Genomic DNA, 16,003 nt, shown 5'->3' with positions numbered 1-16,003 from the left:
GCCTCCCTCTTCTCCGTGAGGCTTAGCGCTTGGCCGTGGCACCAGGAATAACAAGGAGCATGGCATTTCTGAGTCTCTTTGCCTTAGGAAGACCTTTAAAGCATGCTTGTATCTCCTTGTGCCTGCAGCTCAATAAAACTGTCTTTGCACTTCATTACACTTGTGTGCCTGCAGCTATGTGTACCCAAGAGGCTTTAACCTTTTTCCTACGCTTTGAGGGTGGTTGGTGGAGCTTACTGGCACGACTTGCACCTCATGGAAAGCTCTGGTTTATCTGGTGTCTTCAAACAGATCAACAAAGTCTAATAACAATCAAGTGCATGATCCCAGATGGCAGGAGATTATATGCCTAGTAGGCCTACCTACTTTCTTCGTTAGTGAGCACAGCAGAGGGCTTTCAAAGGGAAGAGCTCTACCAGAACACCAAGGGGCATGGCAGGACCTTGAGCAGCTACGCTGCTTAGCTGTGTGAGCTTCTTCTCCAACATGGGATATATGTGTAGCATGCTGGCAATGTGGGTGGTGTTTCTCTCCTGCCTGGCACTCTACACCAAGAATTTCCAGACTTTATGGTTCAAAAGCTGCTGTTGACCCTCAAGTGTCTCTGTTGTTTAGCTCTCAGCTGAAAACATTATTGAAGATACTATTTGTTTGGGCCCAGTGTTCCAGCTGTGTTCTTCTCTCCGTGTACTTGTTGACCACAATTTGAAAGAATCCTGTTCTGTGCTGGAGAGAATAAGAGCTCTCTGCTAATTGAATCAGCCCTTTAGTTCTTGAGTTAAGATCTAGACCATCCAAATGGTGATGGATTGTGCTAGTTACTAGTTTTAATGCTCCTCAAAAAATAAAGTAGCTACGCATCTTCTCTGATCTGCAGTTTAAAATATGAAATACCTATTAAATGTCTCTCTCAACCCATTCCTCTTTTGCAACTTTATAAATTACAGTGTTTGCCCATAAAAAAAATCTCCAGCAATATAGCTTTTTGTAAAAATTATGAGTCAGCAGAAATGAAATCTGATGTATCCTGATTCTTAGAACTTGTGGTCAAAGGAAAAGTATCAGTCCTGTATAGGTGTTCTTTTAGTACTAAACACTCATAGTTTCACCTTCTCTGAGCAATGCCAATTAGCTTTTGGTAGCATTTAGCCCATGGTACAGTAACATTCTCCATTATAATTTCCTCTTCACCAGCTTCTGCTGATTAAGATTTAGTCAGCTAGTATCTCATTATGAGGATGATGGGAATAAAGTCATTGCCTTTCTTCCTCACACTTTAAGTAGCATAGCAATTGAGAGAACAATCAACAAACACTGGTAGATGCACTGTGGTCCTCTGTTAACTTCAGTCCCTCCTCTTCTAACAGCTTTTTACTTTAAACTCCTCCTGGTTATCTTTTTCCTTGGCTTTTTCTTGTAGCCTGTCCGATAATAAGTATGAGATACACATAGGGGACAGGTTCAGTGACGGATTCTGGAGTCACTTTTTCCTACCACAGCATCTGTGGCTGTGGCTGGTGCTCTCCTTGGTTTGTGTGATCGTTCCCAGGTCAGCAGTGTCCCTCACCCTATTTCTGCTGTGTGGTTACAGTGGGTTAAGCAGCTGGTGGGGCAGCCTTTTCCTTCCTCAACTCCCCACTTGCTGCTGTTTTATCTTTCATGGTTAGTTATGATGTGGAAGAGTGGTTCCTTGCTGGTTTCTGCTGTGCAGGTAAGAATCTAGCAGTGCTGGTGGGCTGCCTAATTCCTGCGTAACTTCACTTTACTAAGCTGAGAATAACCCATCGAGGACCAGTCATTATTCTCCTCAAGGGGGTGATTTCTCTGAGCACAGATAGCTTGACAAGTCTTAATTCCCTTCTTGTCAAATGGTTTCTTTCAGAGCAGGACGGGATTCCATAGAGAAACGTGCTGTTTCTTACTGTGAAGGGGCTGAAGAGATAAAATTTAAGAAGAGTATGAAGAATAGAGTAATAAACTAGAAATTCATGAAGTGTCCAAGATACTTCAATGGGAGCAATGTGGTTCCCTTTATGAAAAGCTGAAAAGGTGAATGATATGTCAACCGTATGGAAATACTGTTTATTTTAAGTGAGTAAGGCCTGAATACTACAACAACTAATTATTATCTGTAATGACACACTCTAGGTAGTCACATTTCTTTTGTAAACCTGCTGAAAGCTTAGAGCAAAGGACATGTTGAAACATTTACAATGACCAATATGATTGGCTTTCTCTGTTTCCCCTGCAATGGTAATTCTTAACATTTTTTCCTCCACTGATGCTCAAGGTTGTCTTTTAGTTGGTATTCAATACACTATAAGAGACACGGGAACAGAATGTGGAAAATGTCATGTCACTTTGGGGCCAAAAGGGAAAAAAGGGCTCCAGAGGGCATCTAGAAGTATAGTGTCGTAAGGCTGACTCTCAGACTAGGCAACCAGGCAAAGTGGTTGAAACAATAATAAAGATAGAAATTAGCAGGCAGGGATTAAAGTGATATAGTAGGGATCAGTTGATGAAGCTTTTACAGGTGGAACACATACGTTAGCGTTCTGTGGAAGAGTCAGCAAGCATTTGAATAGGGTTGGTCTGGTTGATAGAGTGTATTTGGATTTTGAAAAAGCTTTTGACAAGTGCCCTGACCTAGGTTTTTTAAAGAACCCCTAAGCTGTCATGTATTCTCTAGTGGTTTAATAAGTGGTAGGAAACAAGAAGGCAGATTTTGCACTGGAGCAAAGTTAGCGGTGGTATCATATGGAGGTCTGTGCTGTTCGGTGTTTTCCTAAATGGTTTGGATGAGGTGGTGAAGCTGCGTATTCTGAGCAGCCAAAGCTAAAACTGACTGTGAAGACTTGGAAAAAGATGTCATGACACTGAAATTACTGAGTGGATAAAGAGGCTGATGAACTTTCATATTGATTAACACAAGGTAATGTACATAAGAAAAGGAGCTCTAAGTATGCATGCACAAACGATAAGCTGTAAGGAAATCAGGCATGACTGTAGCCCATTCTATCAGCCATTGTGGAAGCTACAGCATTAGGTTTGTTATCATGAGTCTGAGCTTCTAAAGAAATGCCTTATTGACTGTTCAGGAGGCAAGAAGATTAAGCATCTTAAGTTTTAGAGGGGGGTCTAACAGTATGTGATGTAAGTACACATTGCTCTTCAGGCTCATAATGCTTAAATAACAGTCACTCATTGATGTTTTTTCTTTACTGGCCTTCTTCCTTGAGGTAGTATCTTTAAAGAAGTTTAATAGAGTATGGTAACAACTGAAGAAAGGTAAAGTTTTCCCCTCCTCCCCTATGTATTTATCCCTAAATTACCTTCTCAGAGGGGAGCTGTTGCTGTGGCTGAGCGAGGGAAGGGCTGGATCCTAAGACGGCAGCATGCAAAAGCAGCAGCAGGGTGTGTTTTGCTGCTGGTACAGACCTGGACCCAGTAAGCCTAAACCTTTGGAAAAAAGACCTCACCAAACAAATTAACACCCATACCTGGAATTTTACCTTCCTTATTTCATGTGCACTTTCAAAGCTGCCCTACCATGACTATTGGCTTATCCTGCCAAAGAAACTCCCTTTGGCCAGAGCACCAATTCAGTCTAGAGCTTCCTCATGCATTAAGTCCTTTTCATTGGTTTCAAAGTTAAACACATGAATAAGAGTTATTTGGAACTGGGTGAAGGGACAGCTGAATCTAAAGAACTGATTGAATTGAGCAGAGGCAGCATCAGGACTATCTTGGGTGTTTCTATGGTGTCTAGAATTGGACAGGTCCTGTCACTGGTTATAGGACCTTGTCTTGAACTTGTGAGCTGGATGGATGTTTGGGGAAGGGAAGAGGCTTGAATTCTTGCTTATCATAAGCTGCATGACTATAGCAAAGGAAGTAACTGTGCATTGTGAGAACTGCTGGAGGAGGCAGGAATGTGAAAAGATCATTATGGCCACTTGAACTCAGTTATTGATTATTTGAGCCCAAGATCTACATTTGTTCTTAATCCCACATCATCATCTCCATGCATATCATACAGTTCTGCTGTGGTGAAATTGCTGTATGGCTTCTATGGTTGAATATATTTGCTGTTAGAGACTTAGTACAGCAGAGAGCCTGTATATATCTATTGCAATTTCTGTTTATAATTTCTCATTGTTTCAAGTACTGTCTTGGAGGGTGGGAAATAAATGTCTTACTAATTTCTTTTACGTTTCACAAATATCAGTTTTTCCCCTTATAATAATTTCAGCAGGAGTGTGTAGACTTATTCTGTGATACAAATCTTTAATTAAGCCTTTTGCTTAATTTTCTTTACTAAGGGTGCAAAATGTTTTACATTCTCACAGGTGCTTTCAGGGTTTGTCAATATTCAGGAATACCAAGCAGGGAAAAGCTTAAAAAAATATATATATTTTGGAACTGTAGGTTTTTCTGGGACTAGTGTTTCATATAATCAACGATAACCAAACTCTCATGCACAAAGGAAAATCCCACTACCAATACAAACTGGATTCTGAAAGGAATTTTGCCCGCTACTGATAAATGTTACGTAGCAAATTTCATACCTTTCTCTTGAATGTGCCAAAAACATCAGAGTCCAAATCATTTAGCTGAATCCTACTTAAAAGGCAATGATCCAGTACAGTATGATTCTTGTAACTGAATCATTTTTGTGGTCTCTCTGGGTGTTATTAAATTTAATGTCAGAATAGTAGGAAAGACGTCTGAAAGCCATTTAATATTGTCACTGGAAAGAAGTTAGATTATGCTCAATTTCTGACATTAATGTGCTACTTAAGATAATTTATCATATTGTGGTATTAAAAAAGACATCCTTTTTACAGTGGCTGCTGTGTAGCATTCTAATTTGCTATTTTTCTTTAGCATGGTAGGAAGCCTTTTTAATGCAAAATGTTTTTTCTGGGGTTCTATTCAGCTCATTCTTTATAATACTGCATCACTTACAACAGCAACTTTAAGTGCTTGTCTCTGCCAAGGTTCCTGTCAATTTTTTATGTTAGAATGACAGAATCCTCCTATGTGAGACAATTGAAGTGGAGCATTTAAAGAGAACCTGAATTGTCAGACATGTTTCTTGGACAGGTATATACATACTGGTCTCCATTTATGAGTTTTAGACATTTACTTTCATTTATGCTTTACCAAGCCATAGCTAAGGTACTGCTAATGTGATTTACTGATCATGTAGGGTTTTCTTAAGTGTGGTGTATGTCCCATTCACTGGTTCTTACGATGGTTTGATGACGGATAACAAATAGGTACTTAATTTTGTCATCTTTATTGCTGCTTGTTTCCTAATGACTAGAGTGTTATTTCTGATATAAATCATGTATCATATGAAGTACTCTTCTATCGATGTACGTAGTCCTGTATCATCCAAGGCACATAGATCCCTGCCGAAATGCCTTGAACTGCTTAAACAAAAACGTGGAAAAATTAGATAAAAATACATATTCTTCTACTTTGTTTTCACCTTTAAAAATGAAATAGTTTTCTTCATGTCTTTTGGGAGCAGAGAATCAATTCTTCTTTAATAGAGTACAATACAGAAGTGTTTTTTTTTTTTTTTTTTTTTTTTTTTTTTTTTTTTTTTTTTTTTTTTAGGTTCTCCCAGGGGAGCTAGATGGTCTATGCTAGCACGGCAATTTTGCATATAAATTTGCCATCCATTGGTAGTGGCAGTATATGAAAGGCTTGTAAGAACTACCCACAGTAAACCAATTTAGCAAGGGTTATATATCTGTCAGTTACAATTAAATCCATGAAAAATATTGGCTCTGAACTAGGACTTTTGTAATTTGATTTACACTGTAGTTGAAAAATAAGTGATTTCATTGGAAAATGGCCTTTATTCAACTGAATGTGAATTCTTTGTAATTTCTTGCTGAGAAATCTTAATTCAGAATGGTGGATGTCTAAACATAGTTATTTAATTAACCTGCTGTTATACGCCATTTTGTGAACACTGGACAAAATTAACTTCCTGGCTGCACGATGCCTGTCAAGGATGTGTGTTTCCAGGGAATATTTAGTGTCTGTTCAAATTTGATATAATGACATTTATTGCTAAAGACCAAATTGCTTGTTCATTTAGGGATTATGATGCTGCTGTAATGCAGAATATGACCAGCATTTTTAGAATGGATTCCAGTATAGTGCCAGCACTTTCCCAAAATACAGACAAATAAAGTCAGAGTTTATTTTAGTAAAAAAGGCTTGAGCACATGTATTTTAAAATTTTACATGCTTTTTAATTCATTCCTTCTATTTTTGCCTTCTCATTCTGTCTAATTTGAAACTGGACAACTCTATAAGCATCAAATGCTTAACAAACCATCACTATAAACATATGAACACTGCACATCCATTGATTTCAAAGGAGGTACCATATGTTCCAGCTATGCCTGTGCTAACATACTTGGCTGGGTCAGGGTCTTAATTTCTTCAGCATTCGAAATGCCGTGGAGTCTAGTCATTACTTAGTGAATTAGTGGAGTCTTCTCTGTCTACATGTCTGCCCCAAATTAAACCACATAGAGTATTTGCCACCCTTCAGTCCACTGAAAAATGAATGACCAACTTTCTGAGATATATATATATAGTATTTTTTTTATTTGTTGTCGAAAACATGCAGTAGAGGTCCATGATAGTCTTAGGAACAGAATTCAAGTTGTCTGGTTCTTTAAGTGTGAGACGGTCCTTCCTCTTTCTCTGGTCTCAGAGTTGACAGCCCTTCCATCTCTTTTGATTACGGAGTAATAATCGATGTGAACCTGACTGTCTCAGTCTCCTGGCTGTTTCTGTCTAAAATTGTGTAGGATTGTGTCATTCTCTCTGTTATCGCTGGCTCTTTTCTCCACAAATTCAGCCTTGGATGTGTTTTCTTCTGGGATGACGCATGCCTCGCTGGTCTTGGAGGAGTTTTGTGTTCATTGATGTGTGACTTTGCTGTAGCTCCATTGAACTGAGCATATCCAAAATATGTGGGCTGTAGTAGACAAAACTGCTAGCTTGCCTCTGGCCATCAGTCTCACATTCACGTCTTTCTGTCAGAGAGTTGCTTTGAAATTTAGGTTTCACGGCTTTTTGGTCTGTCTCTTACTTTTTCCAAACCTGCTTTCTGGCACTGACATATGCTTGATGTTCTGCACTCTTGACCAGTCCTGCAGCCAGCCCGTTATTTTGGTTGCTGTGACTCCTCTGTCCTGTTCTCCTCAACTGCAGCTGGTTCCGTATGCAGGGGGAGGTCTGGAAATCACGAGTCCGCACAAAGGGGGCATGTCGGGCTGGCACTACTGGAGAAGGTCACAGCATGGGAACAGCGACTGCCATGTGGCGATGGGGGAGAAGGTTCCTCCTTGTGACGCTTAGGTGTGAAATGGTGTAGACAGTAGCAATGGAGGAGGAGGGCTGCAAGAGGAGGAAGAGCCAGGATGTACAGCCCTCAGTTTCTGAGATATTGCAGTGTTTAGGTCAGAATTGGTAAATATGCATCTAGATTTGACTTTCTTAAGGGTCAAAGATGTCAAGGTCTAGAGTTTTGGCTCAGGGCTCCAACAAATTACTGAAATTTGAGTGTACTATATGGATCTGTGGTTCTCTACTGGTGTCATCAGGTGTTTCTAAAACTGTATGTGTTTAGCCCCGGTGTCCTCCACATAGCCATTGTCCTCCACACAGGGGACTTTTTTTTTCTCCTCTCTTTTTTTTCAGAAATCTGCCCTTTTCCAGTTTATCTCCCTTTAAATACTTTATGTGTGCATAAAATTGTGGTATGATTTTTGGTTTTATGTTTCAGCATCCATCCACTGGGTTTGCCATTACATAGCTGGAGCAAAGGAATTCTAGCTTGCAGATGTTTACTTTTGTAGTCTTTCTTTTACCTGACTTCCACTGTAGGCTGACAGACAGATAAAATTAAAAAAAAAAAAAAAAAAAAAAAAAAAAAAAAAAAAAAAAATTCTTGATTGCTATGAATCTCTCTCCCAGCCTTGCCAGTGAAGGTTAAAATTACACCTGTTGTTGTGCTGGGTGGGCCTCTGACCTTACGCCACCCATTTTTAGGGCTTTTCCAAATTATGTGCTCGTTTATTTATTTTTTAAATTCTTTATCTTTTAATGGCATATTCAGGATGTATTTGCCATCTTCTTTTCCCAAACACTTTTGATTTTAATAGGGTTTCCTTCGGCAATTCTGCTGACGTCCTGGTTCCTGCAGAAACATGAATTTGGAAAGTTCAGTAGTGGAGTTTTAACCCCCAGTGTACAAAATCCACCAGATTAGAGTCAGTTAATTAATGAGATACTTCAGCAGTTTGCATGATTTAGGCTGTCTTCAGGCACTGAGAAAAATGTTAATAATGTGCAAGTATTGTGATGTTTGTGTTTCTTTTATTTTTATTTGAAGAAATTGAACTCAAAATACAAACCTATCCTGTTTTTCTATCAACATCCTGATTAAAATGGAGCCTCTATCCAATATTCAATATCTGTATGAATGTCTATGTACAAATCCTTGTATCCTTGATGATGATAAACTTCCAGTTGTAATTATCTTCCTTACTCTGCATCTTTCTGTGACATTGAAGAAGAAATACACAAAAGGGGTTTAAAAAAGGAGTTACTAAATATCCCCAGTTCTAGCAGGAAGGGTCACCCCCATCACAGGGTGGATGTGCCACCTTAACTCTCCTTAAGGAGTCTGAAAGTGGTCAGGGCAGAGATGCCCTGAGTCTGAGATGACTTTTCTGGAATCGCCATATTTGTATTCTCTTTCCTGTCTTGTGTTCTTTCTCTTTCTCTTCCCCTCCCTCCACCCTACCCCCACAGCCCCTCATTGCCATTCCTTTTAGCTCTCTTCTTCCCCCCCCCAGACCTGTTCTTACTCTTTTAGACCTGTCTTATTCTTCCATTTCTTCATTCATTCTCCTCTAAATTCCTTATCTTGTGTTTCTTTGTACAAGTGTTACCTGTAGCTGGTACCGCTGCAGTCGGAACTGACCACCAGAAAGCTGGCCGTATTGTTCAATAACTGCCCACAGAGGGTGTGATCCTGAGTGGGCCTGAAACATATGTTATTGCACTTAATTCTAGTAATTCATTTTCATAAACAAATAAAAGCATTAGAGCGTAGTGCAGGTATTGCTGCTTTGCTCCCTAGTTACGGGCCAAAGTTTTGTTAAGATTTACAGGTTCCCGTGTTTTCTTGAATCCTCCCCTCACTGCAAGCCCTTGTATCTGGATGATTTCCTGCACTGCACATTGCTATCTCTACAGGGGAGCATGCCTTTTGTATGAGAACTAGATAAAGAGACCCAGGAGAAGATGCAGTTAAGTTGATCCTTAAGGCAGGAACCATGCTGGCTCTATAGTACGCTGCTTTTTCTGCAGTAGTCATCCCAGAAGAGTACTGGGATAAACTTCAGAGCTGAGAATATAGACCTGTCACTTAAGATTGGTCCTGAAACACAGGAGGGCAAGAAGTGTAAGGAGAATAAATAGCATAACACTGAACCTTTCTTTTACATACTTAGAAGTGTGTGCGTGCACCCAGGGTCTGCCAGCACTTAGTTTTTGCTGTTGCGAAAGGATATGTTTGAGTAATCTTTGTGCTTGTTGGTACTTTCATGAGCATTTCCACTTCATTTCCGAGTGAAGTCAGTCTGGCTCAGCATCATGAATGACTGTGACACATTATAACCCTACAGTTTCTGGTAGGCATCACTTGCAGATAGATTTAGTGAGCAGAGAAACTAAATTTGAAATCAGTGTTTTTCTACTCTGCAAATCAGCTTTTATACACAAAACACTAAAAGAGGAACTCCCTCAACCTGCTTTTCTCTCCCCCCTCCCATTTGTCTTGAAACTTCTCTTCCACTGTAAAAATGAAGATGACCCTTGAGGCCTGTTAGTTTTTGGATCTGATCTGTTGTGGGAAGCTATTTTAGTATCTTTCTGCTTCAGAGAGGTGGACTCAAAAAGCTGATTTGATACACAAGGTTTTTGTGGGGGTGAAGCCATCTTTGTGTTAGGGGGAGCAATGCTCTGATGGAGTAACTTGCTCTTTAGGTCAGGAGTAAACCAATTTTCCTCTCATCCAAGCTCTGGCTGCTATAATCTAATAATAGGTGGAAGAGAGAACATAAAGGACTGTTTAGAGGAGTGCTTTGAAAACAGCATATATTTTAAAATTCATTTTAATCAAGTGACCCTGAAGTGGGCATTTGTACTTTTATATATATATATTTTTATATATATATGTATGTATAGGTGTTTTGTTGTTTGGTTTTTTTTTTCCCTGAGGGAGGTTATTTTTCTGAGCACCTTGGTAGCATGTCAAGGTTGAGCTAGCAGGCTAATACACAAAGCTGGCTTCATGGAGCTTTTATGGGGAAACAGCCTTGAGTGTGTCACCTCTGATGCACTTTGCTTTTGAAGCAGCTGTTTCATTTATTCTAAGGTTCGCTTATTTTCTGGGACTGTATTTTCATATTCATATCACTATGAAAGGGGAAAGAAAAGAAAGCATTGAAATCAAGGGACTGCTTGAGTCAATAGGTGGAAGAATTTGCTGCTACCTTTGGTAGAGCCTCCTGCAGTGTTTACTGGAGGGGTCAGTTGTTTCTTAACCTCTTTGTTCGGAAAAAATGTTGGGGAAAAGCTTTTATAGCCTCTTTGTGGAAAATATTTTCTGTGAGGATGCTTGACTAATTGTGCAGGGATGTCTGTGTGCAGCTTAGCCCCTATAGAAAGGAGGAGCTGGAAGAATGAAACAGTTGAGGACCTAAATGAAATCTTCAAACTACCCACCCTCCCCAGTTGATGAAGGCAGGGGCAGTTCAGCATGGTGCTTACTGCTGCAGCCACCCGTCTGCTGTGGGTCATCCTGGCTTGGGCACTACATTTCACTGCACCCACTGGGTGCAGGTGTGTATACCGTCACCTTTTCATCTTACCTGATATGAAGGGCAGTCCTAGAGGGTGGCTCAGCTTGTTCTGGTCTCTGTTCGTTGCCTGCATTTCCCATGTTGTGCTTTGCTGAAGTAGTTTTTCAATTTTGGTTCTTCCTTTGCCATTATTTCTCTGGATACAGGAGTGATGGGGAGATGCTGACTGCAAAGTGCATTTTTTCGTAAACACACAAAGAAAGTGTCAGTGTAGTAAGTGCACACCATTTTATTGACATAATGTTCTCAGAACATACTAAGTAGGAGTCAAAGTGTTCTGGCAGATTTAAGGTTAAATTTAGCAACAAAAAATTACTGAAAAGGAGGATCATTCTTTATCAGAGATGCATGTTTTCCAACCCAGCTTCCCCATGCAACACCCAGCTCAGGGCTAGAGGTGGGCCTGACTCATAGAATCATTTTGGTTGGAAAGGACCTTTAAGATAATTGAGTCCAACTGTTAACATAGCATTAACATAGCATTGCCAAGTCCACCTCTAAACCATGTACCTAAATGCCACATCTACATGTCTTTTAAATACCTCCAGGGATGGTGCCTCAACCACTTCCCTGGGCAGCCTGTTCCAGTGCTTGACAACCCTTTTGGTGAAGAATTTTTTCCTAATATCCAATCTAAACCTCCCCTGGCACAACTTGAGGCCATTTCCTCTCGTCCTATCGCTTGTTACTTGGGAGAAGAGATCAGCACCCACCTCGCTACAACCTCCTTTCAGGCAGTTGTAGAGAGCGATAAGGTCTGTCTTCAGCCTCCTTTTCTCCAGACTGAACAACCCCAGCTCCCTCAGCCGCTCCTCATAAGGCTTGTGCTCTCGACCCTTCACCAGCTTCATCGCTCTTCTCTGGACACGCTCCAGCACCTCAATGTCTTTCTTGTAGTGAGGGGCCCAAAACTGAACACACTGTTCGAGGTGCAGCCTCACCAGTGCCGAGTGCTGACTCATCAGCAAGCGACCATATGCTCTGTCTGTGGAGGGTTCACCTGGCAGATTTGCAGCAGAGGGGTTGCTATCTGTCACTCCCCTTCCAAATCAGGCGCAAGTGCTGTAAAAGGAGTGGGTGTTTTGTGGGTCAGCAGTTGCATTGCAGAAGATGAAGCTTCTAATGGGTGCTCTGGAGAGTATGAGTGTAAGTTGTTCCAGCTGTGCTGGTTGTGGTATATTACAGCCATGGAGGCTCTTCACCAAGTGAAAGTAGGTGGTTAACACTGGTGCCGTGAAAGTTGTCTGCTAGTTGGATAAGGAGGTAATACTGTTGTTCAGCTTGTTGTTGAAACATTTCATACTGGCCATGGAAAGTCACTTTGGCTGAGCATTGCTTTCTTTTTAAGTTTGATCTGCTGGGCAGTGCAGAGTTGAAGTTGTGCCTGTAATAGTCATTTACTTCAGTGCAAGGTGTATAAAACATGCTGGTTCTGACCTGGGAGCATTTCATAAGGATAAATGGTCGTAAGTGGGTTTGAGGCAGTATTTCACAGTTTATCAAAGTAAGAGTATGATTTCCAGGAAGCTTAAAAGAGGCAGGTGTGCAGCCTTTGCTGAACTTTCGTGAGACCCAGTCACTTGGCACCCATAAGCTGCTTTGGAAATCACAGCCAACATGTCTGAGCTCTCTAACAATGCTGTCTTAAAACGCCATGTGTAGGAAATCAGTATTTGCAATGCTGCAGTAGAGATGTACTTTGTGAGTGGTTTCTTCTCAAGCTTTTTGACATTTTAATGTTTTTTTTTTTCCTCCCTTCTTTCCCATTAAATCTGCAACTAACCACCAAAGAGCCTAGCAATGACAGCATAAAGGCATCTGCCTGGGAAAGCTATAAGAGAAGCACCTTTTTATTAGAAGAATTTGATAAGGAATTGAAAGTTTCTAGATTTAGTTCAGTTTGAGTGCACTAGGTGTCTGAGACTTTTGTTATTCAGACTGATTTTCAGAGTGGATTGGTTTGTGCTTGCAGTCACATTGAGTACTTGAAAGGTAGAACACTAGAGTTTCCTTTTCTTTAGGCATGGTATTACACCTACCTGCAGATCAGACATTTATAAATTGAAATGGTAAAACTGGAACAGAGTCAACTGAAGGGACAAAGTGCATCTTTAAAAGCTAGTTCAGTGAAGACCCCAGGGTGGAAACCAGGCTGGAAAATCTGGCTCTGGTTTTGTCCCACGGTTGTTCTGACACACCTAAATATTACAAATGAATGTGTCATGGGAAGGGGAGTGGGTTTGGGAGGAATGCTTTGCATGTGTTTATCTGTAGCTGGGAACTCAAGTTGTTGCTTTCTTCTTGCAGGTGAAAGTGATGGTAAGGATTTGTCCCTTTCAAGGAGCACATGAAACATCTGAATCCATGTCCTTCCTAAAGGTAGACCCACGAAAAAAGCAAATCACGTTTTATGATCCAGCGGCAAGTGGGCCTTCCAATGCAGGTCACAGAAGAGGCATTGTTGCTGTCCCAAAGATGTTTGCCTTTGATGCGGTTTTCCCCCAGGATGCTTCGCAGGTACTGAAGTCACTCACATAAACCTCCTGAGTCTTCTCATGGCCACTGCATTTGATTGCCTGAAGAGTTCTTTCTGTTTCTGGGGAATTTTATTTGAATGAGTTGCCTTAATGCCTGGAAAAAACATGGTAATTAATAGACAAGTGGGTAAATTCTTACTTTTTCAGTTTAGTCGAGATGTAAAATTAAGGAATAATAGCTGGGGAGATGGATTTACTGACTAAATTATCTTCCTGCATTTTCTCTTGTTAGAGAAAGACACACAGCCAATTTGAAATGCACTTTTCCATCCGGTTAGGTTTTAACCCATTTGATGTCACTGAAATAAAGTCCTTCCCCACTGCTTTCAATGGGAAATGAACATGTGTTTAACGTTAAACTAAATGCTGTTGTTAGGAGAAGAGATACAGCTATCCCTGTGGGATTGCTATACTGAAACAGTTAGGCAGCTTTTATATTTTCCTCGCCTTTTCCAGTTTGTTTATACTGTGGTTTTGACTGATTATATTTTATCTTGATGGTTGTGCTGATGATGGTGCATGCCTTTCTTTTGGCCTGCAAAAGGGTGTATTTGTGCAGTAGTAGCCTCAGACCTGAAACCTGATACACAGACAGGATGGCTGGTATCTGAGAGGATTGTGGGCTGCAGTATATTCGGGGATGGACATGGACTCATGGACACCTGAAATTTCCTTCTGGGAAAAATCTTCAGTTCAGAAAAAAAATCCTAGAACAGTTTTAAAAAGAAGAACAAATTCAGCAGCATATGAAGAACTACTCCAAGTTTGAAGTGCTGAAAAAAATCAGGGTGAAAAATACACCACAAAACATCCAAGGTCAAAATTGTATATTAATGTTGAGAAAACATGACAAGATCTAGTTCAGAATCCCACCCTCAGATCTCCTCCTAGGATTTTGTTTAATTTTTGGGGTCCCAAACGAGAGAGATGAAAATATCTATTAGGTCCAAGTTCCAGCCAAGTACTAAAGATGGAAGATAACCTTCCACACACATCAGTGCCTAAAGCAATGGTAACAACATCAGGAGGCTGTTTTTAAGATCCTGCATAAGCTCAAATGGCATCTTTGTGTAGAAATATGCAACAGTGATCTCAATATTAGTCCAGAACTGGAAGTGGCATTTTCTTACTTGTGTTGCCAGTCCTGCTGCAAGGTGGCCGGTCACAGCCTGCTGCTCTGCTGGTTTTGGCACCAGTCCTTCAGGTTGTTGACTCCTGGTTTGGCTAGGCTCTTGCAGGTCCTCATGGTGGGCCCATGGGGTGGCCTGTTTGTGGTGTTTCTGGGTGATGTTGGCCAGTGCAGCCACTTCTGTGCAGGTGTTGTTGCTTGAGGCAAGCTTACTGCCATGCACCTGCAAACAGAGCCTTATCATTTCACTGTAGTTACGTATTTACACCAACCCTCTCCCCTGCCCCCAGTTGCTGTATTTAATAGATCATCTTATTGTATATTTGGAACCTTCACTGATGTGGATAAACTGGTTTTAGTACACTCAAATATTTTTGAAAGTTCTCTTTATTGATAATGATGTTTCCCCTGGAAGACGAAAATGTGATACTATGAAATCTTATTCAGGGATCTTAATGCATTTTCTCCAGTATGAATGTCTTTCTAATTCCTGTGAGCACTCTTGAGTAGCTTAATTTCAGTGGAGTTGCTACTATTGCTGAATAGCCTTGGCTAAGCTATTATACCAGCAGGAAGCCTGGTTGGATAGCATTCAGTTTGCTACATTAGTCATAGAATCAATATTCCAAGAGAATTGGTTTAATAGAATTGAAAACTATTTTAGGCTGTAGTAACATATTTTATTATTTTTTAAGATAGCATAGTTACTAAAATAATAGGACTGATGCCATAAAAATGGGGAGAATATTGCGCCTCAAAAATATTGAGTCATTCATTTCATTACAGAAGAATAGTAAAAACCATAGCAGTATATGCTCTTTTACTTATTTGTCTCCAATCTTTCTTTCAGGCTGAGGTATGCTCTGGAACAGTAGCAGAAGTAATCCAGTCTGTTGTGAATGGTGCAGATGGTTGCATATTTTGCTTTGGTCATGTCAAGCTTGGTGAGCTCCCAAATTCGTTACAGTTAATTACTATGTCAGTCTGGTAATTACATGCTGTCAGCTCCTGGAACAATAAACCTGGAGTATATGAATAGATTAGAATTTCTTTTTAATTAGCTTTGCAAACTTACCATGGTTTATTTCTACTCTGGGATTGTAAGTTTTAATTTGAAAAGGTAAAATGTAACATCAGATTAGCTTATTCAAGATCAAGTTTATATAGGTGCATTGTGATGAAAATCAAAAGATCAGAGATGTTTTTAACGTTAATTTGCTGTGGGTCTGAGTTACAATAATTGCAAAACTAATTGAATAAATAGTAATGGATTAATAATTAAATAATTTGCATTTTTGCATCTGTTCTTTCCCATTATCTGTGCAGCACATGGCATTGCATGTAATGTACAGTGGTGATATGAAGAG

At 40.2% G+C, this 16,003-nt stretch overlaps 1 protein-coding gene across 4 annotated transcripts in view; it reads left to right on the top strand.

The window, feature by feature from the left end:
* KIF26A (kinesin family member 26A) overlaps nt 1–16,003 on the top strand; it is a 102,341-nt gene that overhangs the window by 72,558 nt on the left and 13,780 nt on the right. For all 4 annotated transcript variants that reach the window (XM_030004038.1, XM_030004048.1, XM_041120665.1 and 1 more), the window contains 2 exons: nt 13,278–13,487; nt 15,487–15,580. In XM_030004038.1, the coding sequence (XP_029859898.1) occupies nt 13,278–13,487; nt 15,487–15,580 (304 nt within the window). The remainder of the gene's footprint in view (nt 1–13,277; nt 13,488–15,486; nt 15,581–16,003) is intronic.

This window comes from Aquila chrysaetos, chromosome 2, assembly GCF_900496995.4.
Source record: "Aquila chrysaetos chrysaetos chromosome 2, bAquChr1.4, whole genome shotgun sequence".
In the NCBI taxonomy this organism is placed as follows: domain Eukaryota; kingdom Metazoa; phylum Chordata; class Aves; order Accipitriformes; family Accipitridae; genus Aquila; species Aquila chrysaetos.
The sequence above is the reverse complement of the archived record's forward strand: the minus strand, read 5'-3'. Positions and strand labels throughout refer to the sequence as shown.